At 36.6% G+C, this 26121-nt stretch overlaps 1 protein-coding gene and 1 long non-coding RNA gene across 2 annotated transcripts in view; one reads left to right on the top strand and one right to left on the bottom strand.

The window, feature by feature from the left end:
* LOC129757142 (protein cueball) overlaps positions 1–26121 on the bottom strand; it is a 56320-nt gene that overhangs the window by 8564 nt on the left and 21635 nt on the right. The window contains exon 2 of the mRNA XM_055754267.1: positions 6944–8465. Coding sequence (XP_055610242.1) covers positions 6944–8465 — 1522 coding nt within the window. The remainder of the gene's footprint in view (positions 1–6943; positions 8466–26121) is intronic.
* LOC129757148 (uncharacterized) lies at positions 20924–21671 on the top strand. Its single transcript, XR_008739631.1, has 3 exons — positions 20924–21323; positions 21388–21483; positions 21541–21671. It is a non-coding gene; the product is annotated as an uncharacterized LOC129757148 (long non-coding RNA).

The raw sequence follows: 26121 nt of genomic DNA, 5'->3' as shown, positions 1-26121 counted from the left end.
TGGGTTTAGATTTCAGATTCATATTTGAGGTCCTGCTTACTGAAAATTACTTTTTGTTTGGAGCCGAAGGGGTATAAGTGCAGACCCCTTTGCCACCAACCCAAACGTGATTTCCTGTATGAAGTGTTCATTTCATCGGGACGGAATAAAAAAGAATTTAATTGGCATTTGAAAAGTAAATCATGTTTGAAAATTTACTACCAACAGTTAATCATTTCATTGCATTTACTGATAGTTATGGTGAACAAAATATTATCCAATTTTTTCATTTTTTCTATTCTAACCCCAATAAATGAATTCCAAATTCCTGATTTTGGGTCTTCATCATATGGTGTACGCCACGAAATCTGAATCTGAACTCTGAAATCTGAATCTGAAATCTGAATCTGAAATCTGAATCTGAAATCTGAATCTGAAATCTGAATCTGAAATCTGAATCTGAAATCTGAATCTGAAATCTGAATCTGAAATCTGAATCTGAAATCTGAATCTGAAATCTGAATCTGAAATCTGAATCTGAAATCTGAATCTGAAATCTGAATCTGAAATCTGAATCTGAAATCTGAATCTGAAATCTGAATCTGAAATCTGAATCTGAAATCTGAATCTGAAATCTGAATCTGAAATCTGAATCTGAAATCTGAATCTGAAATCTGAATCTGAAATCTGAATCTGAAATCTTATGAAATTATTTTATCGGCTATATCGGTGAAATTTTTATATTCTTTGAGAAAGAATATTTTAGAATTTTTTTTAAAAACGAACACAAACACATACAGGATCTTAATCAAACTTCATGTTTCCTTGAAGAGATTCTTTTTTCTTAACTCTAAGCGTACATCGTTCGAGGACATGATGGCTAGCATCTTACAAATGCTAAAACCACCATTTCACAGAAAGTGTACTATGTATGCCGTGACAGGGATTCGATCTCATGCCCACTGGCTTAGAAGACTTGAAGGCTACCCTCTACGCCACGGGCGGCGGCTGACTGATAGATAAGTATCAGTATCAACCACTGCAAGGTAGTAGGCCCGTGAGGAACAAAACGATGAAATGTGATGAAAAGTTTTTCAAATTTGAATTACCCTTCCGCTCATTTTCAACATCTTTCACCTTCTTCTAATCTTCTATCCGTCTATATTCTTTCAATTCTAAAATATTCTTTCTCAATGAATATAAAAATTTCACCGATATAGCCGATAAAATAATTTCATGAAATAAATTTACGGTGATTAACTCTTAATTTCAAGAATCTGAAATCTGAATCTGAAATCTGAAATCTGAAATCTGAAATCTGAATCTGAAATCTGAATCGGAAATCTGAATCTGAAATCTGAAATCTGAATCTGAAATCTGAATCTGAAATCTGAATCTGAAATCTGAATCTGAAATCTGAATCTGAAATCTGAATCTGAAATCTGAATCTGAAATCTGAATCTGAAATCTGAATCTGAAATCTGAATCTGATATCTGAATCTGATATCTGAATCGTTAATCTGAATCTGAATCTGAAATCTGAACCTGAAATCTGAATCTGAAATCTGAATCTGAAATCTGAATCTGAAATCTGAATCTGAAATCTGAATCTGAAATCTGAATTTGAAATCTGAATCTGAAATCTGAATCTGAAATCTGAATCTGAAATCTGAATCTGAAATCTGAATCTGAAATCTGAATCTGAAATCTGAAACCTGAATCTGAAATCTGCATCTGGAATGGGAATCTGAAATCTGAATCTGAAATCTGAAAACAAATTTTCATGCATACTGATCCTGAAATTAAATTTTGCTGATATTGATGGTTTGCTTTAGTTTTAGGTTCAGAACTCAAGCAAACAGCCAATATCCGCAAATTGGAATGAAAAAGAATCAACAATCTCTTACAAGCCCAACCGTAGTTGGGCGGTTTGCATTTTATTCAGTGAAATTGGACTGTTAAATGAAACTGTAACTGCGCCTCATTCTCTACAAGACACCCGACACCCTCTATCGTCGAGCGACGTCCAACACCACACGCAAGCAATGCACCATATCAATAATCCATCCCATCCTAACACGGCTCGGCTTCTTGCCTTAGGCTGCCGAACGCATCAGACGAACATTCAATTGAACGTTCAAAAACGACCCTATCTCGATAAGGTCGTTTGAACTTATCCTCGATAAATTCAAACGAACGGATCCTTCGGTTGACGTCGCCTTAAAATCAGTAGGCGAACTGTTCGCAAAGCATCGGAATGAACTTAAGAGATGCAGTCATTTGAACCAATCGTGCCACAGCGTCGTTGCGATGCGTTCATTTTTTTCAACCACAAGTTAGGCGTCGTAGCTGATCTTAACCTTTTCGAGAAATAATCAGCTTGCGACTTTTTCTCGACGACGTTTGCGCTGAACGTTCATTTGCACCTCTGGTGAGTGGTGGAAAAGTACGCACACACTGTCAAAAATGTCCACAAAGTTCAAATCAATCATTAGAGTGTAGCACATGATCGACAACTACACAGCAAGAAAAATTCGTGTAAATTTAGATCGAAAACGATGCACGAAAACGGAACATCAATTTCGATGTAAAATTCTATCACGGTTTATTTTTTTCCAGGATGTAATTTTTGAGGCGTGTAAATTTAGATTGAAACCAATGCACGAGATCGGATCACTAAAGCCGTCGTGTAAAAATACACAGGGATGTAAATTTTGAAATTAATTATCGTAAATATTGATATTTTTGCTAAATATTCAGGTTTTTGCTTTTGTCTTTGAATGAATACGCCCACATGTATTATTTTTAATTCACATTTATTTACAAAACTGAAAATTAAAACACCATCACGGAAAGCGTCAAGCTGGAATTGTTGTTGCATCCGATGATTCCCAGCACGCGGATGTTTTTACAGTTCAGCGTCATCAGTATCCTCGAATGGTTCCGGAACATCATGATCTTTCGGTCAGCACTTGGACACTTTAATTGATCTGACAAAAGTTTGTCCGGATAAATATCAGCCTTTGCGAAAATATCTGACCTTGCTGTAATGGAGAAAAAACTAGTCAGTTTCAACCGCATTCTTCATTTCACGTATACTTACGACTTTAAAAGACTCTAGAAGTGCTGCTGTAGGTAGCTACGCCTTTGATCGACTCGTTTCCGAATAATTTTTCGACTTGTTTACTTTGTGTGCAAACTAACGAAATATAAAAAGGCAGAAGTAAAATATTTGCATTCAATTTTAAATCAAACAGATCTAACTTTACACGGTTTGTGACATAAATTTCATTGACCGGTTGATTTTTACACGACGCAATGTAAAATTACATCAAAACAGTTTATTTCTATACTATTTTTGAAAAAAGTCTAATATTACATCAAAAGGAGTTTAAAATTACATCTTTTTGCAATTACACTCAAGAAAAAATAGATCACTCGTTTTTTAGATTCCGTGTACTTTTAGAAATTTTTTGCTGTGTACGGTTAAGGGTCATCTGGAAAGTCAAGTCTCATACCAGAATTTTTAATTTGGAATCAGCGAAAAACTAAGGGTGGATCGCTGAAATGTCCAAAAAAATTTCTCCGATAAGCTGAAAGTGTTGCCTAGTAATGAATCATTCAAACCCAACCTCAAAAAACAATTTTTTGCTGTTTCTAGAGCTCGTAAGCTGTACAGCCAGCACAGAGACAATGGGAAAGATGATGTTTGAATAACGACAAAACTTATGAAATACCCTACACTCAGGCAAATTCTTATTATAATTTTCATAAGATGCATCTTATGAACCGCTTTTTAGAGTGTAAAATAATGTTTCATAAGAGTCTTATGAAATTCTTAAAATTTTCATACGATGTTCTTATGAAAAATAGAAGAAACGGCATTGTGAAAAAATAATGAACACATTCATTCATAGCATCAGATTTTTTTCATCATCTAACAGTACGAAGCAATCGCCAGTTCATAGTTATTAATTATAGTTTTGCTTCAATGTTAAATTTTATTGTTATCTCCGGAATGGTAAGTTCGATTTGATGTTTTTGGTGTGAACTTTACTAAAATACATTATTTGTTTACTTTTCAGCAAGCTGATCGGCAAAAAACGAAAGGTCGAAGATTAAGATGCGGCTAAAAAAACTTTGATGGAGCCGTCTGTTGATGCGCTGCTGATGGTGACCATGAATGATTTAATTTTAAACAAATTTGGCAAACAATAAAGTGAATGTTTTTTGCATGAAATATCTAGAATTTTTCTTATTAGAAAGTGATTTACTGTTTCCATAAGAATCTCTTATGAAAAGCAACAACCTCTCATTGAAGTAGGCGTTCATCTTCAGAATTCATTCGCGTCATAAGACAATCTTATGAATTTCATTAATTTTTCTTATGGCGCCACTTCATAAGAGAATCTTATGGCATACATAATAGTATTTCTCTGAGTGTATTTATAACAAAATCCAGCGTTTGAATCCTATACCATGTCTGCTCGTGGCAAGGTCCCGAGCATATCAAAGTAAGTATTTGCTAGTTGTTTTGTATAAAATAAAATAATTTGCCCAAATTCTGCTCCTGTGAAAAAAAACAACAATTTTCAAAACGAAAATTTTGGTTTTCGCTGTTTTTTAAAGCCTAAAAAGAGTAATCTTGTATGTACACTTCACAACCTCCGATCTATACTAACCAATTATACTTGAACTTAAATCTCATGATGGTTTCACTTCGTTATTGTCAGATTTTGCCAGCAGAATTTGCATTGAAAACGCTTTAAAGTAGCTCAAAAATAATCAAGTTATGTTTATTTCAAAGCAGCTTGCCCTCAGTATCTTTTAAAAGAGAAGTGTTGAACCGAAAAGTAGCAGAAATTGAAGGAGAAGGTTGTAGCAATTTAAAATTCAGATTAGACGAAGTATAAGTTTGAAAAACTGATTAATATCATGAATGAAAAAAGTGTGCGCCAGCCAATACCAAGAATAAAGTAAATTTTTTTCTTACAAAAAAGAAAAATATTTTTTTTTCAAATTTTTCATGAATTAACATAAAATTACCTTCATTTCCTTCATAGAAAGTATTTAGATCAAACAAATGGTTTTCGAGATACACGCACTCGTAACTGTCCCATTTCTAAAAGAACTAAGCTTTATATAGCATCAGAATGGTCACTCAATTACTAAATTTCTTATTGAAAAAAACATGCACGGCTTGGGGATCGAACCCCAACCTTCGTGGTGAGAATCGAACACGCTACCACAAGACCATGCCTTCATGTTGTTCTAACCGAAACTAAAACTCGAAGTGGTGATTTGATTTTGAAAGCACATCAATGCACTTTTTGTGACTTATCAAATCCCGTTTTGAGCACTTTTGTGCCCTTTATGTGATTTACAAAATCCCGTATTGAGCACTATTGTGCCCTTTATGTGACTTAAGTCCCGTATAACGTACGTATAAATCACTTTTTCAACTTGCAAGTTCGTTAATGAGTACATAAAGTTCACGAAAGGGAAATAGGCAAAATAAGTCACATACATCGTACATATTGATCACTTTTGCAACTTTCAAGTTCATTAATGAGTACATAAAGTTCACTTAAGGGAATTGGACAGTTGATTCTCTTTGTCAGCCAATATGTAACTTTCAATGCCTTCATTCAAGTAAATATGTGACTTTTGGTTGCTTGGGCCGTTTCGTTGATACCCATTCTTTCCAAAACGTTTACAAACTTTAACCGATTAATTGTTTGGTTTCCAAAGCTCTCTTTAAATCCAGAAATACGGCAACTGTGTAACTACCGTTTTCAATATTGGTCTTCCAATTTCGAAGTATCAAGTTCACTGCAGATTCCGTTGAATGCTGCTTTCTGAATCTATATTGCACGTTAATCAATATTTCTTCTGACTAAATAAATGGAGAAATTGCTATTTAACCGCTAACTCTAGCACCATTTCTTGTATTTCCAACATGTTTATCAAAAAATATAATTTAAAACTTTCAAAGAGACGTTGTCGATACCAGCCGTGGATTTCATATTTATCACGATAACTGAAACTTCCACCATTGCAGTCAATATGATCCACGAAGACGTGAGAACTTGCCTAAATATTGTCAGAGATTTTCACGACACTGTCAATGAAGAAGTCATTTAACTTCTCTACGATTTCAGTTTCGTCTGTGATTTAAACCCCGTCAAACGAGACCGAATTTTCTTTTGCAGCATTTGAACTTTTATCGTTCGAACATCAAATGATGTTCAGTTAGATATCTGCTATGGAATTGAAAATAATGAAAACTAATTAATACCTTGTTTTGTTATCGAATAAAATTCTACATCAAATAGCTTTCTGTTGATTGTTGATAGCATTCTCCATGCTATCAATTGAAAATTATTAACGCAATAAGAAAAGTCAACAGCAAATGCTGCTCTCACTTTGCTTTAGGCAGCCCATTTTAGTTTGCTGTCATTTCTGGCATCAAAATTTGCTCGGGTTAGTTTCGAGGAAAGGTTTGAGGGATGAACAACGACTCGGCGTTCCAATCCCGAAGCTGTTCAGCATTCTTAATCTGCGAATTAAGAGAAGATGTTGAACTGACGATTTGATCAACTCGTATATGGATGGTCGCTGGTGGTGCTAGTAAATATTCTTCATTGTGGTCATCATCCATATTGTCCATTACAGATTGCTTCGAGCTTATGGTCACGTAGCAACAATAAAATCATCGGTGTAACCCAAATTGTTGCATTCAAAATTCTACGGAAAAAAATGGGTTATTGTTGAGAAAGTCAACGAGCATATCATACATTTTCAAAATCAATGTGTTTGTGTTCGTTTTTTTTTTAAAAAGTACACTTTCAGTTTTCCGTTTTTTTTCTGTTTTGAGGCGAATTTACCAACCAATCCTCTTAATAAAGTAAACTTAACTAAATTAGTAAAGACCCCGATGAAATTGAAAAAAGGCTGTACTTACCCATCGCAATACTGCTTCAGATCTGGATTGCCATTGTCCAGAGAACAAAACCGCTTCGGAATCTCACACCGTTTGCCAGCATACTCGGCACCGCACCGGCACTCTACCAACATGGTTTGGTTGTTAAACACACAGTTGCCATCGTTTAGGCAATAGTTGTTACAGGTATACTCTTCACACCGTTCCCCCCGATAGCCAACGTTACACTTGCACTTCGGTACACCCTCCTCCACTTGACACTCCCCATTGTAGCAATAGTCCGACGAACAAATGGCCGTTTCACATCGCGGTCCACTGAAGTTCTTCGGACAGGAACAGGACTGAACTCCTTCGGTTGAAACCTGGCAGGTTCCTTTGTTGAAACAGTAACCATCACACTTTTTACGATCGCATCGTTCCCCCTCGAACTGGGCGTTACATTTACAGTAAGGCCGATTATCGATACCTACAACGCATTCCCCCTGGGCGCAGAAGTTGTTGCAGATCGGAATCTCGCAGAAGGTGCCGTGGTATTCGGGAAGACAAATGCAGCTGTTTGTGTTGTGATTCAGAATTCCTTTGTTCAAACAGGTAATCATTTCCGGTTTGATCACTGGCGTTTGTTCCGTTTGTGGTTTCTTGCCTTCCGATTCCAGGCGAACATTTTCAACGATTTTGGCTATAACTTTTTTGCAACTGGGGTTATTCTTTTGATACTCAATCAGAAAGTTTGACCTAATCACGATTGCCGAAGGTCGGTTTCCCTTGTAAACAACTTGACTGTTGGTAGCATTTTCCTTGGATGTTTCATGAATTTCACCTTCCTCTTGGTCGACCCAATACAGGAATCGACTGTTACCGGATATAAACGTTGGTACCTTATCCAGGCCACTGTGGAACAGCTTGGTATCGTTGATGTTCAAAGTGGCACTTTGAATTGTGAAAGCTCGGCCAAATTTTTTCTCCACCCAGTAGATGCGATCGTTATAGTGATCGATTGTGATTCCTTTCGGCTGGAAGACTTCCTCTGAATGCGATGTCAGAACCGTTCCATTCATGGCAGCCTGCACGATGTTGGACGTTTTCAGGAAGCTGTTTGTCCAGTAGAGGTGCCTTCGGCATTCATCAATCGTCAGTGCCGCCAGATCATCCTCTTCGTCGACTTCGGCCACCTTCTGGATAAGCTTCAGCGACTCGTTGGAGCTTCGGTCCAACTCATCGACCCTCACCGAGTAGACGGCATGTGTTCCCTTCTCGGTCCAGTACAGCTTCCGCTCCAGATGATCGAAAGCCAATCCACTGATGTAGGCAGTTTGGTCCGCTTTTGGCAGTAGCTTTACAACTTTGTGATACTCCTCCTGGGGATTGGTGTCCAGGGCGAATATCCGGAAGGCAGGGTCTTTGAGATCACTGAAGTACAGCAGCTGTTTGACCTCGTCGTAGGCGAACGCCGATATCTGCTGGAACTGGTGCCCACCGGACGAGATCTGCTTCCAGTTTTGATCGAAGAACAGAATTCCGCTGCTGGTGGTGATGATTGCCTCTGCGAAAGGAAAGGCGATTTTGGTTAGTTTACTATCGGGTTTCAAAGTAGAATCGATTTTGTGGTTTGCGAAAAATACACGTCTATTTTGAATTTAGAAGACAGAAGAAATAAAAGCTCCAAAGGAAGCTTAGGACTTCAGCACTAAAAATTCTATTTTCTAGGTACCAACTTGGTATCGACAGTATAAAATACGACCTAGACAGCTAGTAACGATTACAACTCACTGTAACAGTTTATTTCTGTGCGATCTTAATCTGCTATGATACCAAATTTACAACAAAAAAATGTTCTCATTTACTGTAACTAAGAAGAATCGGAAATCCCAATCTACTGCTTGATGTCATAAGCAGAGCAGAAGTCTCTACACCCACAGACTCTACAGTCCAATAATGAACCTCCTTGGGGGTGGAATTATCGGTATAAGATTCTATGCCGGACCGGCCGGACCGGCGGCAACAAGCTTTCTAACTCCCAGCGCAACCGCATTGCATATGTCTGAAAGAAACCAAACAAAACATATTGCATATCCTATCACAAGACAAAGCAGAATGGAAACAATCAGCCAGCAAGGATATTGTCGAAGGATGTATCGAGTGTTGTGGATATACATATGTAATTTGTAATTTTGTAATTTTATTAACTTTAACGCCGCCTGTCGGTTACAATTAACTATTAGTTGAGGTTAAGGATATCACTTGTGTAACAAAACGCGTGGAATGTTAATAAATGTGTTGATATCGAAAATCTAATATTCGTGTCATGAAGCTCTGTTCAACACCGTCTTTAAGGTGGTTAACGAACTGGTTTGTCTTGTCGTCAAAGGTAAGTTGTTCCAACAGGACGCGCCATACAACAGTATAATCTTCCTTGAGTTTCTGGTATGTTGGGGGATGATGAAGCATTTGGATCGCTCGTTCCTCCCTCGCTGGAGGTGGGGAAGGAGATATGCAGATAGCTTTTGGTTGTAACCTTGGCGCATGAAGCAACATATACGCCTCCGATAGTTCTACAGAAGATCGCAGCCAAGTAAAGGGTGATACGGTCAAAATTTGGTCAAGGGAAAACGCGTGTAAATCGGTGAAATCGTTTATTTAAAAAATCAAATTAAATTTCTTTTTCAAGTTTAATTAGTATAAAATTCAGGAAAAATATTCAGTTAGGCTTCCGCTTTTCCAAATCCGAATTGCCAGGCCTTACGCTTAACCTCTGTCATCAGATTTTGTACAGCCACCTTGTCCACCTTCTTCGCAGCAGAAAGCCAGTTTGCCTTGAACTGCTGCTCGTCCTTAGCAGCTTTTTGGTCTTCTTCAGGTTCCGCTTGGCAATAGCCCAGTATTTCTCAATTGGGCGGAGCTCTGGCGTGTTGGGAGGGTTCTTGTTCTCGGGAACCACTTGCACGTTGTTGGCAGCGTACCACTCCATAGCCTTTTTACCGTAATGGCAAGATGCCAAATCCGGCCAAAACAGTACGGAACAACCGCGTTTCTTCAGGAAAGGTAGCAGACGTTTATTCAAACACTCTTGCACGTAAATTTCTTGGTTGACAGTCCCGGAAGCTATGAAAATGCTGCTTTTCAAGCCACAGGTACAGATGGCTTGCCAAACCAGATATTTCTTCGCGAACTTTGACAGTTTCATGTGCTTGAAAATATCTGCTACCTTTCGCCTTCCCTTTGCCGTATGAAACTCCTGTCCCGGAAGCTGCTTGTAGTCGGCTTTGACGTAGGTTTCATCGTCCATTACCACGCAGTCAAACTTCGTCAGCATCGTCGTGTACAGCCTCCGTGATCGCGCTTTGGCCGTCGTATTTTGTTTATCATCGAGATTTGGAGTCACTACCTTCTTGTAAGTCGATAGTCCGGCTCGTTTTTTGGCTCGATGCACGGTTGTAGACGATACAACCAGCTTATTTGCGGCATCTCGGAGAGAGAGGTTAGGGTTTCGCTTGAAACTACCGGCAACTCTCTTTGTCGTCTCAGCGGCTTCCGGTTTTCGATTTCCCCCCGATCCAGACTTCCTGGCTGTCGACAAACGTTTCCAAGCACTTTAATTACATTTGTAACGGTTGATTTGGCAACTTTTGGCGATTTTGTCAGCTTTGCGTGCGAATAACTCGGATTTTCGCGATGCGCAAGCAAAATTTTGATACGCTGCTCTTCTTCCTTGGACAGCATTTTGACAACTGAAGAGTGAATTCCAAAATCAAAATAAGAGCAACATTCTACACACACACCTTTAAAATGAGGGGTGTTCAGGTTTTTTTAAATGCAGAATTGAAAGAAATACGTCAAGTTGATATTGACCAAATTTTGACCGTATCACCTTTTATGAGTCTTCTGGTGGTCTACAGAGACTCTCTCTTCGTTTAAGATTGAAGACAAATCTTGCCGCTGATTTGTAACACCTTAGCAACTGGTCCTTACAGGCTGCTGAGAGACCTGGGAAGTAAACTGTATCGCAGTATAAAAGATGGGAACAATAATACAGGGTCCGGCAATTGAACTGCTACAAAACTTTAGGAGTGATTATTACGAAGTATACAAAACCGAGTTAGATGACACCTTGTCACCTTGTTAACGTTATGTCTAAGATGTCAGAGGATATTTTTGCTAATTTTGTGATCAAGTGTTTTTTTTTGTAAAAATAGTCCTCGAACCTTAACGTAATGCTTTGATTGCCTAGTTCCAGGCTGTGAAACGGTAGAAAGACATATTTCGTGAGTTATCCAATGAGTGTATGTATTTTTTTAATTTTGGCTCGCACTTGGAAGATACTTGGAGATCAGAAGTACCCAAGTATAGTAAGGTGGGGATCGTCAAGCTACAGTGGCGACACCTACCATGGTGAAGATCATCAAGATGCACCCTGAGAGAATTTCTTGGCGTAGTAACACTAAATTGGCGATAGACTTTAATACACCGGATCAAAATCGCCGTCGGATCTTGGAAGATGATCTTTAGGCCCAGCCTTACAAGATCCTAAGATTTCAAGACCTCTCGTTTGAACAGAATATCGTGTTTTCCGCCGATGAATTATCGCCGTTCAGCAGTTCGTGAAAAACAGAACTACAGATTTTGGTTGCCAGAAAGGTCACGAACCTTACAAACGTATTAAAGGCCACAAGACGACAGAAATCTGTCTTATTAAAGGTCTGGGTCGGAATCGCCCGTACTTTCCTGGCGAAGATCAACCGAACACCCTGAAGAGGTGTAGATCAATCAATTTACGTATCGAAAATAGTTCTACGGCATGTCCTCGAACTGTGTACACGTCCCAATTTTGGTTTTGATTGGTGGTTTTTTATCAGAACTTCACATTGGCTTACCAAGGAAAGAGGTCCCAATTTTTGTGTGGGATTTGTTTTTTGAGGGTTAATTTCGAGTACGGAGTGGTCGGGTAGTTCGCCGGACCTGAACCCTATGGACTTGGCTGTCTAGCGTATACAGAAGCCCGAAGTCTACTCCACAAAACATGACGGGTTGGAAGTTCTGAAGCGCTATCTAGTTGAGTCCTGTGATAAAATACCTCAAAAACCACCTGCGGTCTTTTTAGAATATGTGCCTTGAGCTTCTGCAGCGAGTGGTTAAGCTTAAGGACAAAAAAAAATCAAAAGGCGCCAATGGATTTTGAAAATATGATCTGTTTTGATGTAAATCGTATTAAATTTTAAAAAAAAAGTTATTGTTATGATCAAATTATTTGTAAGTTCCAATGTAGCACTTCAATTGCCGGAGCTGTAGATTGGACCAGTTTCAAACAAATTGGAACGGTGAGAACGGATTAGAATTGACGGAAAGTTCTGAGAGTGACGAAAACTTTTGATGAAACTGTTGGCGTGGTCGGTCCAATTCATGTTGTGATCCGTTGTAAGCCCAAAGTTTTTCAATTTTTTTTATCAGAGGGATGGTTTGATTACAGAAGATAATGTCAATGTTAGGACTGACACTATCTCGTTTGGTGAAAACAATCACTTACTGGGGTTGGGTGAGAGATAATTATTCTTTCTCCGCAGCTCAATTCTCGCCAGGTCTTCGTGGATGATTCGGACAAGTTCATCAACTTCAGATATAGGCCCATTTAGGTAAATTCTGCGTAAGTCATCTGCATAGAGTTAATAGCTGCAATTTAGGATGGTAGGAAGACTATTTACATATAGGGCCCTATTACAGAAGACGAGTCGAGTAACTCGACTCGACTCCAGTCAATGTCGAGTCGAGCGAAATATCGTATTACGGTAGTCGAGTGAAACAGCCGAGTCACAAACCTTCAAGCAGTCAACTCAGTCGAGCTACTCGACTGAAATTCGACTACTGTAATACCAAAATGGCTCAATCGAGTTTAATGACTCGTGACTCGCCTTATGTAATAGGGCCAATAAGCTGATGAGCAAGGCACTCAGGCATGAACCTCGAGGTGTACCATTAGAACAGTGTCGCATTAGAACAACGCACGACCTGACATCGGTTCGTGAGAAAAGACGATATAAGATTACATGCGGGTGACGAGAAACAAAACTCGGATATCAATATCCTTGCTAGCGATCGATGATTGACGCAGTTGAATGCTAGTGAGTAGTCAACAAGAACCAATATTGTGCAATGATTGCTGTCGAGATTACTGAGTATGTCGTGTGTCACCTTGGATCAAGCAGTTGTAGTTGAGTGACCTTTACGATAACCAGATTGATGTTTAGCAAGGAGAGGAGGATCGTGTTGGTTAAGATGTTCTGTTATTTGTGCCAGTAGTACTTTTTCCAGTATCTTGGACATGGCTGGGATGGGAGAACGCTTATTGGCCTGTAATTTTTAGCAGCCATAGGATTACTTATTTTCGGAATAGGAGTTACGTTAGCTTTCTTCCATATTCTTAGAAACGTAACGAGAGCTATTAAGTTAACAGGTATGCTATCTGAGCCAATTGCATTGGAATGGATCTCGTAAAGTCTTTTGCAAATCTCATTGACGGATTTGAAAGTCAAATCGGTTATTCATGTTGTTAATTGACAATAAACTTTCGTTTGCTAGCCGACTCAGATGGTGCACTGGGTAAGATATCGGACTGGCAAGCCGAGATGAGATATTGTAGTGAGTTCGATTCTAATTATTTTTTTTTTCGGATTAATTGTCCAATAGGATGAAAATCCCATAAAATGTTTTTCTTGTTTCGCTTGAATGTAGTGGTCATGCATCATTTTGCTTGGGAGCTCGAGTCTTTAGGCCAGTAGTGATTTTCCAATCATATCATTTTTGGTACAGTACACTTTTCAGCGCATCTTCGGCACAAAGATTTGCTAAATAGGCATTGGATTTTTGCAGCCTCTTCTATGGGTACACAGAAGAAACAATAATGATGTTGATTTTTCAGTACAAAAATTCAGTTTTTGCATACAAACTTTAAAAATCATGGATGAGTTTTGAGCTAAAACGAAGCTTTTTAGACCCCAGGGTTTGAGAAATTCGAAAATAACCCCAAGTCGACTCAGTCTACTGCTACATATCATAAGCAGAAGTCTCGATCCATTTTGATTAGCTATAACAAAGAAGGGCTTCAATCGTCTCATTTCGCATGTCTCATTTCTCATGTCTTAGGTCTCATGTCTCAGGTCCCAGGTCTCAAGTCTCATGTCTCTTGTATCAGGTCTCATGTCTCATGTCTCAAGTCTCAGGTCCCAGGTCTCAGGTCTCAAAAAAAAAACTAAGTGTTTTCCTTTGAAGAGGACTTGAAACATTTTCTCTCAAATACCGCGTAAATTCCCGAAAACCGCGTAAAAAACCTTACTGTACTTATTTTCCCTCTAATCGTACATACTATCAGCAGAAGTTTCAATCAACTGCAACATGTTTCGCAATCGCAAGCGGGTGCCTCAATCCATTCTAATTCACTATACCAGCAGAAGTCTCAGTTCACCGTATCTGATATTTTGTGAAAAATATTTTCAATTCTCTACTAGGGCCATTTATTCCAAATCAGATGTCTCACATTGTTTTTAATCACTGTTTAAGCAGAAGTCTTAATCCACTATATTTATTTTGTTCTTGAGCAGAAGTCTCAATCTGCATTGACTCACTCTACCAGCAGATGATTCAATTCACTGTCACAGATTTCAATCTCAATCGGACGTGCTAATCCACTCTGATTAACTCTTCTAACAGAAGTCTCGATCAACTGTTACTGATATTCTGCAAGCAGTAGTTCCAGTTCTGAAGCAGATGTCTCAATTTGTTGTGATTGACTCTACCAATAGAACTTTCAGTATGCTGTACGGTTTGTTTCTGACTAGAAGTCTCAATCAGCAATAACTGTTAAATTTTAAAAGCCAAGTTAAAAGGATTGTTAGCAGAATAACAAAAAAAATCTTTTCAGCCAAACGTACTAACCAACTCAAGAAAAGATTCCGCCAACTACCGGTAATTGCTTCACATCCTGTATGCATCAACCAGCACCTTTCAAATCTTGATCTCGTAGAACGGTTCGGGATGTTGCGCTTACCATCTAAGCTTTACCGTCAATTAACCGTAGCCAATGGTCATTGAACCATCCAATCTTATGAGGAAACAGAGTACCTTTCAGCAGCTCGTGTAACGCTCAAGACTGTTATTTACGCTAAGCGCATAAGAACACACACAAAAAATCTTCCTACCTTTTCCCTCGAAAGGATCGTGCACAATCCGAGGTCGGGGGGCCTGTCGAATCTGCCGAACACTCCCCCAGTCTAGCTAACAGGTGAAGGAATCTCGTTTAAAGTACTGGTGCAACTGGTTATTGAAGGAATGTGTAAGAAACTTTAAGATGTAGCAACAAACGAAAAAAAGAGAACCTAAATCAAAACATTCAACCTGTTCGTGATCCATCTGGACAGATCTTGATCTAGGAACTGAATCTCAATTAGCGGTCGTCACCGTCGTTGTCAGGCAGGCGGAAACCCGCTTGAACAGTTTCGTTACCGGGCACGATTTCTTTTCGCGTCATGTTGCGTTGCGTTGATCTTTATTTAGGGTTCCGTGAAACCTTTTACAGCCAAACGCAAACGCAAGCACAGGAGGTAATAAAGTGGGTTTTTGTTTACTTTATCGAAGACCGGTTTACTGCTTTTGTCAGTGACAATTTCACATAGGAAACTCATTCCAAATACTTGTTTTTTCGTTTGTAAAACTATTCGGACGTTCAATTGGTTGTGTTTATCGCTAAGAAATATCCACAAACTGCCTCAGACAACCGTCATAAATTTACGTAGAAGTTAGCTCTTTCCAATTTTCTTGACAACTTTTTCTGAGTTGACTGACAAGTTGAAATTAAAATGTTATTCACTTCATGATTACAAATTTCGGTATGGCCAAGTCGTAAAGCATTAAATTTATTGACATTTTACACACTCTTTATTGAGATCGTTAACAGATTACCTGGACTTAAAAAAAGGATTTGGAAAACAAAAATTGAAAATTCAAATAAAAAAGTTATAACGTGAGTACTAAGTATGGAGCTTTGAAATCCTGTCCTGAATACTTTGATCGATTTAAATGTGTTATCAATGACACAATGAATAAACACCCAACACAACATCTCGTGCTTTTAAGTGGCTGTTTAGATGGGAGATAAACTCCTATTTTCGCAAAAATAAAAAAAAATCCTTTCCAAGGTGCCTTTCAAACATTGTTTTTGCAATAATACTCCAACACTAGAAGTGGCTAGAGATTGTGAAACAGAAAAAAACTCACTTGTCCCCCTGAAGGAGTTTTATCGGGTTACGTTTATCTACTGGCTGAGGCTGATCGTCGTCGTGTGTCTAGTCACGTAGTCCCCTTTCTTATATCTGGCTCATAGTTTGCGAAACATATTATCGCAAACAAACGTTAGAAGAGTAGTAGGCAATTTATTGTGCAAACGAAAAACTGGGAACCATCGAAATTTGATATTTCATAAAACATCAACCGTTCTAATTCCAATAAACATAAGGCTCCTAGAACGCTGGTGATGCAAAACCACCAATCGGTTGCATAAGATTTAGAATGGTCCCGCCAGAAACGAATGTTATTGGGAATTGGTGCTTGAGAATAAATAAATAAAACAAATGATATTTTGTTGTGACGGATGTTGTTGCGTTCGGTGCTTTTTATAATTATGGGATTCCTAAAAAAATGTGAACTCAATCTTTCCCGTAATCCGGTTTCCGGTGATGTTTGGATGATGAAATCAATTGTTTGTCTATTTTAACTTTTAACACAATGATGGATAGGGAATTCCAGCTATGTATTTAAACAATTTAAAAAGAAAGTTCTTTGGTTAGTTTTGTATTTTTTTAAGAACTTCGAACCTGTTGAAAAAGTATCGAAAACGTATTACTGAGTTGTTTAATCCAGTAGAATAAAGGCTGAATAAGTATCACATTCATGATTTTAAACATTCACAAAAGACAGAGAAGCCATTCTTGGTTTAGAGAAATCAAAAGATCAAACAAAAAGAATAAAGAAGAATAAATTCTTATTCATAGCTTTTAAAAACGTTGAGTGTCGAAGTTAAGGAAAAAACATAAAAATATAGATGATTAAAAAAAGAAATTGACTTTAGTTTGCTTGAAAGAAACGAACAAATAATTTTGAGCAGGCTTTAGAGCACATTGTTTGGGTTATTTTATTGAAATTCCAAGTTGTCAAATTTTAAATTTAAATACCTTCATTGAATTATATTTGAGTAATATTTACAGGGTTGCTAGCGATTTTTCGTTTTGAAATTCCAAAGTTTTTCCCGGTTTTTCCCAGGTTTTTTCCCGTTTAGTTTTGTCGATAATAGTTTCATTATTAAATTAATATCATTTGAGTTATGCTTGTAAGTGTAGCACACTTGCGGAGAGCGAAAAAACGAGATAACTCATATTTCTCCGCAATTAGTGATAACATAAACGATTATTTTAATAATGAACGAAAATAAGCGATTATGAGATAAATCTATATCGAAATTCTCAAAAATACTCTTAAATTTTGAAATAATTCTAAAAATATTTTTGAAAATTCGTGAAAAAATTTCAAAAATGTCAATTTTCCCGGTGAGGAGCCGAAATTCCCGGTTTTTTCCCGGTTTCCCGGTGACGTGATGAAATTCCAAAGTTTTTTCCGGTTTTCCCGGTTTTCCCGGTTCGCTAGCAACCCTGTATTTATGAAGAATGTCCACGTAGACATTATCCAATCTTTAAAAAAAAGTCCACTTTTCAAAGACTTTAATTTAAAAAAATCTAAGTCCTAAAATTTTCACAAAATTTAATTATTTTTTTAAATTTGTTAGGATAAAAGACCACACGTAAAAATAAAAAAATGACCAAATTTAAATCGAAATTTATAATCAGCAAGCTGTTTTCTAAAAAAAATTGTTTTGTTTTTTACCAATCGAATGCTTATTTATGTTAATTTTAACGAAATTTCAATCAAGACTAACATATCACCTGAAGACTACAACACTATTGGACTTAAAACAAAAAAGTTATTGCGGCTAAAAGATTATATTTTCTTCACATATTGTCAAATTATACGAAATGGGTAAAATATACTCATAGCTAAGGGTCTAAATCATGGGTGGCCAACATTTTCAACAGGCGGGTCAAGTTTCAGAATTGAGATTAGCTGGTGGACCACAAAAACGAATTGTTCTGGAGCATTAAAAAAAATTATAACAGATTTTGGAAAAAGCCATGGGAAAAACATTTGCCTAGGTCACATTGAGTATGGATTCATATAAATTAGTTATTTTTGTTACTTGCATATTTTTATAAATTTCGATCCATCTGAAAAATAGTGGAAATATTATGCATTACGCAATAAATTATCCCTTCCAACTTATATATGTTTTCAAGGAATTCAAAACCTTTTCGGTTTAATCATCCCAGAAATGTCAAATCGCGTGACTACAATGGACATCAAGCCAATTTTATGGTCTCAAAATAAAAAAAAAAATGACCGCCCAATTTCCAAAGTTTTCAAGTTCACCGTTCTTCTTAGAAATATTTGATAAACAAATAAAGAAAAACTGCAGAATGAAATTGTTGAAAAAAAAAGTAAAGGTCACAAGCTTTTGACATTTAAAACAATGATTATTTCAAAATATTTATTTTACCTTAACATCAACTCAATCCAACTGTTTTCAAATTTTCCAGTATCTCGATTTGAAAAGTGTATTAAGAAAGACTTCTTCAAACAAGATGAATACGAGTTTGATTATTTTTATAATCATTGCACCTTCTTAAACAAAATTTTGAGTCGTTCTTCTGAGAGATTTGTCAGTACCAAACCGGTTCTAGTTTAATTCTACTACCCAACTGCAAAATCTGTCTAGTTTTTAATTATTGATGTACACAAATACAAATCACGTTGACAATTAAAATATATTTGGGTTTAGTTTAATTTTCAAAAATATACCCTGGAAAATATTGTCTGGAAAACTGAGCAAAAAATTAAAAGTTGGAAAAATTTACAGAGCAAATTTTCGATATGTTACATAATTTGCAAAAGTTATCAAATTTTTATGAATGAACGAAATTTTGAAATAAAATTCAAGTTACGAATGGTTGAAGTTGTTGTGAAAATATAATTTCAATTATGATGTTTATATGATATGGTGATTTTTTTTTAATTTTCAAACAATATTGATAGGGCCTTATTATCTTTCTGAGGCTATCCAAACTCCTCAATATTAAAACTAGAGTCCGCTTGAACTTGCTTCATACCAATAATGATGTGTAGTCACCAAATCCTTTTTTTTTAGTGACGGTAACCTTTTTTGTAAAGTTATATGAGGCCCTTATATCCCAAGGGGTATAAGTGCAAAAATAACCGATTTTGAATCAATAATGCCAATTAATACTTCAAGTTTCAAATTGTATTTTGCGATTTTTTTTCCAATTTTCACCCTTTTTTGTAAAGTTATATGAGGCCCTTATATCCCAAGGGGTATAAGTGCAAAAATAACCGATTTTGAGTAAATAATGTCAATTAATACTTCATGTTTCAAATTGTATTTTGAGATTTTTTTTTCAAATTTTTTAAACTACATTCGGAACTTTATTGCGGAAATTGCACCTATTCAGACTCCTGTGCAAATAATTTCCACGCAGAAATATTTTCGCACTGACGCAAACATAGACAACCCGTGTCAGTTTTTCAAATCAGCCGTTGCTCGCTTCTGATTTTCGAATCACATTTCCAAACGGCATAATTGTTATTGTTTTGGCGAAAATTTTTATGAAATGCGAACCAAGGATTTTAATAACGAAAATTGACCGATCAACAAATGAAAAGAAACAGAATGCATTCTTTACATTCGGGTACAAGAATGTAAGTGGAACAAATAAATCATGCATTATTAGGGCGTTTTTCGAATTACTGAAAAATTAGCCAAAAAATTATGGATTCACTGACAACTTTTACTGACACACCAGTCGCAATTGTTTTTAATTCAATTTTATCCAAAGATGTAAAAAATATCGATATGTGTCATTGTCTGTATATAGGTCTGTGAGCAGATTTTACTGCGCGCAAATTATTTGCACGGGGGTCTAAATAGTTTGTTGAAGACGGCAACGGTGCGTATGAAAGTTGATTTTTTGGTAGAAATAAGGCCGGAACAAATATCAAATCCTTCTTTGTCACTCGGAGTTGGAACATCATGAGGGGGGGGGGGGGACAATAAAAAATAATGCGAAAAACAAATAAATTGAAATAAGTTGCACGGAAGCTTGTGTGCACAAAAAATTGCATACTATATCACTGCACTTCACTGCACAAAACTTCTAAATCAAGTAATTTTTTATCGAATAATTCAATCAAATCAAGAAAAAAAAAGCTGACTTTATTTAACTTCCATCATCTTAAATTTGTTTTTTAGTCTGTTAATCATTCAGATATTGGAATTTTTTATCGAAATTTACATAAATCACTTCAAACTTTATTTATTTCCCCCTTCGGGTTTTTTGAAATTTCGAGGGGGGGTTGGTGGTGACAAAAGAAGAAATTAATATTTGTTCCAGCCTAATTTGAAGTAACTGAACTCTGATGTTGGTCTTTTTTTCATATAGTCCCTTTTCAACTTTTAGCACATGATAGTTTATATAAAGAATGTGATAGTATTAGTGAGTGCGGAATTGTTACCTATCAAATCGCATTCTCTCAATTAGGATATATTGACAGTTTTACACGAACACCACCTTAGCAGGAGGCCTCAGCCCTAACCTCAAACCATGGGAGAACAGAATCGATTTTTGAGAAGGGCGCACGATAAACGCGTTTTTCCGGTACTCATATCGACAAATTCGCCCTGTGGAAAAACGATACACGCACTGAACCGAATTGGGCGATTAAATTTATAGTGTCATTTTAATAAATCTTATTATTCACAGTCAAATTTTAGCTACTAAATTACTCTTTCAAGAATATAAGAAAATCCAATAAATTATATCTGGTTCACTCACTTGGTGAAATGTATAGGACAATCCAATAATTATTAAACTAAATAGGGTTATAAAATTTAAAGGGTCAATCTGATAAATCTTATCATTCAGTGTGTGATAGAAGTTAACGATAAATCCATTACGAAATATAGACAAATCCAATGAATATCAAAAGCTGTTATACCTAGGAAAACATATATAAAATTCTAATACATTTCATCATTCTGAAGTTAGTACACATGCTGGCGTGCCTGAGTCGTGATCCGTATCAATCTCTGTTAATTTGTTTGGGAAACATAATCCCAGAAGAACGATTGTTTGTGTTTTAGCCAGTAGTAATTTTTCGCCGGAGGATTTTACCAGTTGAGTGGCAGCAAAAATAACTTAAATTTCATCGCTGTGATATAAGCCAATCATTTATAAGCGTAAGTTAGAAAAGTGGAATGGCTGAACTTCTTGGTGTTAACATTTTCATATTTATTCTAACAGGTAAAACACGGGTCTTAAAATGAGGGACAGCAGCGAAGGAAAACAGATCCGGACTTCAGCGAGAACGTGCACGGTTCCATTCTTCGCCATGCATAGGTAGTTCTTTTTTTAAAACATAATTCGTTTGAAACTTAATGCGGATTTTTTTTCCAGGAAACTCCAATCCACCAGAACAACAGCACCCAATCCGCTGAATCTGGATTCATGTACCAGCCAGGATCAACATGCATCAGGCATGAAACTGTGTCCCACCATCCATGAAAAGTGTTTGAAGTGCAGTGCAGTGTTACTTTTCAAATATCTTGATTTTTTAATAAATGTTTAAATAAAATAATTTTGGTTAAATTTGTTTATTTGAATAAATAATATGAGAAATAGAAATTAAATTTCAGGTATATTTGATTTCAATGATGGAACCATTCATTACACTAGTTTAAATAATAAATCGTAATAATTCTGCTCTCTATTAACATTCATTGAAAATTCTGATAAAATAAATCATTTTTCTTCTGATAAAAAGTATTGGATTTTCTTTTAGTGCGAAAACACTAAAATTCCTAATAAACCTTATAGCCGGATTTTGTTCAGTGCGGTGTACGTGTTTTGATTTTTTTGGGCCTTCAGGGTTGCCAAGTGCATTGATATTTGGAAAATGATTATATTTTTTAATTGCATTGTTATTTAAAAACCTTTTCATAAGTACTGAGAATTTGCAATATTCCCGTAGATTCCTATGAAAAAAATGAAATGCAATTAAATGCTTAGAAATTGATTGCAACATTTATCTGAACGGAATAACAACTGCCTGTATCGCACACTTAAACGATGTAGCGAATTATGTGGATTTGTTTATAATAATCAGAGCATGCAGGAGATTATTTTCAAAGTCAACATAGACGGGCTTTCATTAAATTGCTTTTTTTGTAACAGTTAATGATTTGGCATTCGTTTAGAAGATAGAAACAAATTTTGAATCTATCAAGCAGTATGTGAAAACATATTTCAGATGTTTTAAATTCACCTTGAAAATTCATTAGAAAAATATGGCTTATCTTCATCCATTTTGGGACGCCTCATAATGAATTCAAACGTTTAGCTGTTGACATTTAAAAAATTTAATCAATTCAGTAATATTATAATTAGTTGAAATCAAACAAATACTGATTTCAGTAACGCACCTAGCATCACTGGTGAGGCCGCCAGCAAATCAAAGTTTGAGGTTATGGCTGAGGCCAATTTTTCGCCAATACTATCGTCCGTATATACCCTTATAGTCTAAAAATTCATGCAATTGACAATAACGTTCGACATAAAATTGAAATGTCGAAAAATGTATGGAAAATGGCCTAACACAACAATTTAAAAGCGTGTTTTCTCGAAATTAGTTTTTATACAATTTTATTCCTTTGCCTTATATTTCCTAGAAATTTTCAGATCTTTGCTTTGAAATTAGCAAGTGTCGATTCAGATATATTTATCCAACTGATATATAATGAATGAGAAAAATCGTTCAGTTCTTGGAACATGGCTTTTCCAAAATGAGCTTTGCGGGCCACAAAAAGGCCCGCGGGCCATGGTTTGACCACCCAGGGTCTAAATAATCGAATGCAAGAAAAAATAGCTGCATATTTGGATATATCGGCGTTCTTCACGAACACTACCTTTACAAAAGGCTTCAATATCAATAGGACCAATAGGACGTACCCAAAATGCGATTTTCCTGAGACAAAATTTTCGTCTTCGCCCCTTCGAGAAACCGGTTGAGTTTTCGATGTTTTACTGCAGCAAATTTAACAATGTTTTGAAAAGTCCTCTTTATATATCGAATTTCAACGTAATTTGTATACATGTTCAATAGTGACTTCATTCCTCAAATCCGTATTCAATTTGTTTAAGTTTGAAATTTTTACTTATTTGGAAAATGAACTAAACAAACTGAAATCACGTTTTTATATACGTATGGCGCCAAATATAGTAATAGAACCAATATACCTCACTCTTCAAAAAACAAGGCGACAGCGACACATCAAGCATGCCATCATGTGGAGAAAGTTCCAACTATCCCGTATAAACTTCGACGATCTGAACTACTTCTGGCGAATTTCTGACTTGTAGGTGATGCTTGTCGCTTGGGGTGGCATTGTTGGTACTATCAGTGACTTTAGTAGGAACTTTTGTCAGTAGATGGTGCTGACATGCGTGTCCTTGATGAGATGGATGGAGAAGGCTTGTTTGTTTTACTATATTTAATGGCGCGTACAAATCTGCAAAGTTGCAATCAAATGTGTAGGATAGATGTTGATGTTGATAGATGAAAATTGAGTTCAAATATTCGAGAAATAAAAAGCTAGCAAATATTCATTTTTGTCATAACAACCTGGCAACTCTGATGAGGGAGGGGCTAGGTAGGCTGTGCTCGAAAGTGACGTGTTTTTTTTGTGCTGGAAAATTTAATCTATCCGATATCAAAATGGATTTCAAAAGTTACTTCAGGCCGGGCCCCGAATATATAACACAAGGACTGACATCGAGAAAACCTCAATCTACTTCCCGGAAAATCCTGAAATCAGCTCGGATCGCTGTACAGAAATTTCAAAGGAGTTTTGCCTCGTTGTTTCAAGATCTGAAGTAGCAATAGGTTCCTTTATCCCCCATGGTTGTCAGCATATCAAAACATTGGTGAGCTCTTTCCATTTATTTAATTTGTTTATTTGTGAACATTATATTTCTTTATTCATCAATCCTATCTGTCAAGTAGGATTTCCCATCAAAACGATCAACCCTTCCCTTTACTGTCTAAAACAGCATCTTTACATGTAGGGTCGTATGAGTTCTCTGCACTTGAAAAGTTCATTTAGCTGTTCAGACTATCCCTTTATGATTACATTGACTTGCCACGGTGTGCGTTGTGGTATACACTGATTCTCAATAACAACACTTGAAATAAGTATTGAATCCAGGTTCTTATTTTGGTATCTTGTGTTGGGTTTGATTATTAGTTGTACTTCGTGTATCAGCCAATGCAAGATACATTTCGGAAAAATAGTATATTTTAGGTTAAACACCATTTAGCAAACAATGTTCATAACGTGCAGGAAGATGATTGTAATTAATTGTGACTTAAAGTTATGATAGAATCTCGATGTCTGCAGAAATGACTGAAATTTTCCAAAAAATATTTTTTTTTTCCAAAAATTATAACATTGTATTCTTGCAAGTCAAGCTAAGCTACACACAAAATTTTCGAGGCCAGAAATTAGCAAAATTTTGCTCAAATTTGACCAGCTAGAAACTTAGCAATCATTTTAGCAAATTTTTTTAACTTGAATTTTAGCAAACGAGAGAAAAATTTAGCCGCCGCAATTTTTGCTCACTTTTTTAGCAAAAACCGGTAGAAAAGATCCTATTGGATTTGAAATTTCCATTTTTCCAGGAAATTCAGGGGAAATATCTGTTTATAAAATAGAATACCAAATTTTTTCACTTAATTTATTTGACACCTTTTTTTTTAATTTTAATTAACACTTTCTTCACTAAAAAACAAAACCGCACTTGGCCGTGGTAGCTGACCATCCGCCAAGCGGAAAACCGATGCGTCCAGATTGGCTTCCTTCTTGTCGATCATCCTGATGGCAATGCTGTCTATTATCGCCGGCAGCAGCAACCTGTAGAAAGAAATCAAAGAATTTTTCAAATTTAAAACCGAACTTTCCATTGGCCAAATCTTCTCTTACCTGTCCGCTCCCGATGTGAATTTATCCACCATTTCCGCATCCAATTGTCCATCACATGCAGCAATGTTGACCGGGCTTCCATTCCGTCGTTATTGTCAGCCCAGTCTCCGCAGGTTCCACCAGCATCTAATTTACTCAACCGCACTGATTCGCGTCGAACTTTTTTTTCTCGAAGACGGCGGCTGCTTTTCGAACGAAGCGGCTAACTAGGCTGCGTTTTTACCAAAATCAAGCAAAATAACAATTTTGCTATCGCGTAAGTAAAACAACCCTTATTGCTAATCGTAAGTAACCCAATATTTTTGCTAAGTGGATCCTCGAAAATTTTGTGTGTAGCAGAGTTAATGTTCCAATTCTCTTGTCGTTTCTGAACACACATGAAAAACCAGAGGTGAAAATAGTTCATATTGATTGTTGATTGGATAAAATGTGTAGTTTTGGTGTTGGTGTTTTTACGCGGTTTGCTGATTTTCGCAATCAAAGGGAGTTCGAGTAGGCGTTGACTTGCGCGGACGTCAAAAATTTTCGCTCCGTGAAAAAGTCAGACTGAGGAAGAAAAAAGTTTAAATAAGGAAGAACCAGTATCGTATATAGTTACCTCATACATATATATAATCGCTACCGTTATATATAACCGCAAAGGTCTACAAAATTATGGAGTGTGCTGTAGCAAAAAAAAACTACAGGATACGAGAAGAAACAAACCGGAAATTCCAGTTGCAGTAGGTTCCGATATCAAAACAGCATCAGCCCCTGGCTCCTGCCGACTTTAGATGTACGGTTCCAAATCAGCAAATAATGTGTTCTGTAGGCAATAACCTATTTAGTGATATCCAAACTTTTTTTTATTATTTTAGACTTGTGAATTGTATAATTTTCATAGTTATTGTACATAAATTATATGAATCGTTTGGTAGGAAACTCCACGCTTTATTCTTCCCTTGTTCCAGAATATTTTGCGATATAACCCATATGGTTGGCCTGGCCGTAGTAATCTCTG

This window comes from Uranotaenia lowii, chromosome 3, assembly GCF_029784155.1.
Source record: "Uranotaenia lowii strain MFRU-FL chromosome 3, ASM2978415v1, whole genome shotgun sequence".
Lineage (NCBI taxonomy): Eukaryota > Metazoa > Arthropoda > Insecta > Diptera > Culicidae > Uranotaenia > Uranotaenia lowii.
This window is presented reverse-complemented; position numbering and strand designations above follow the sequence as displayed.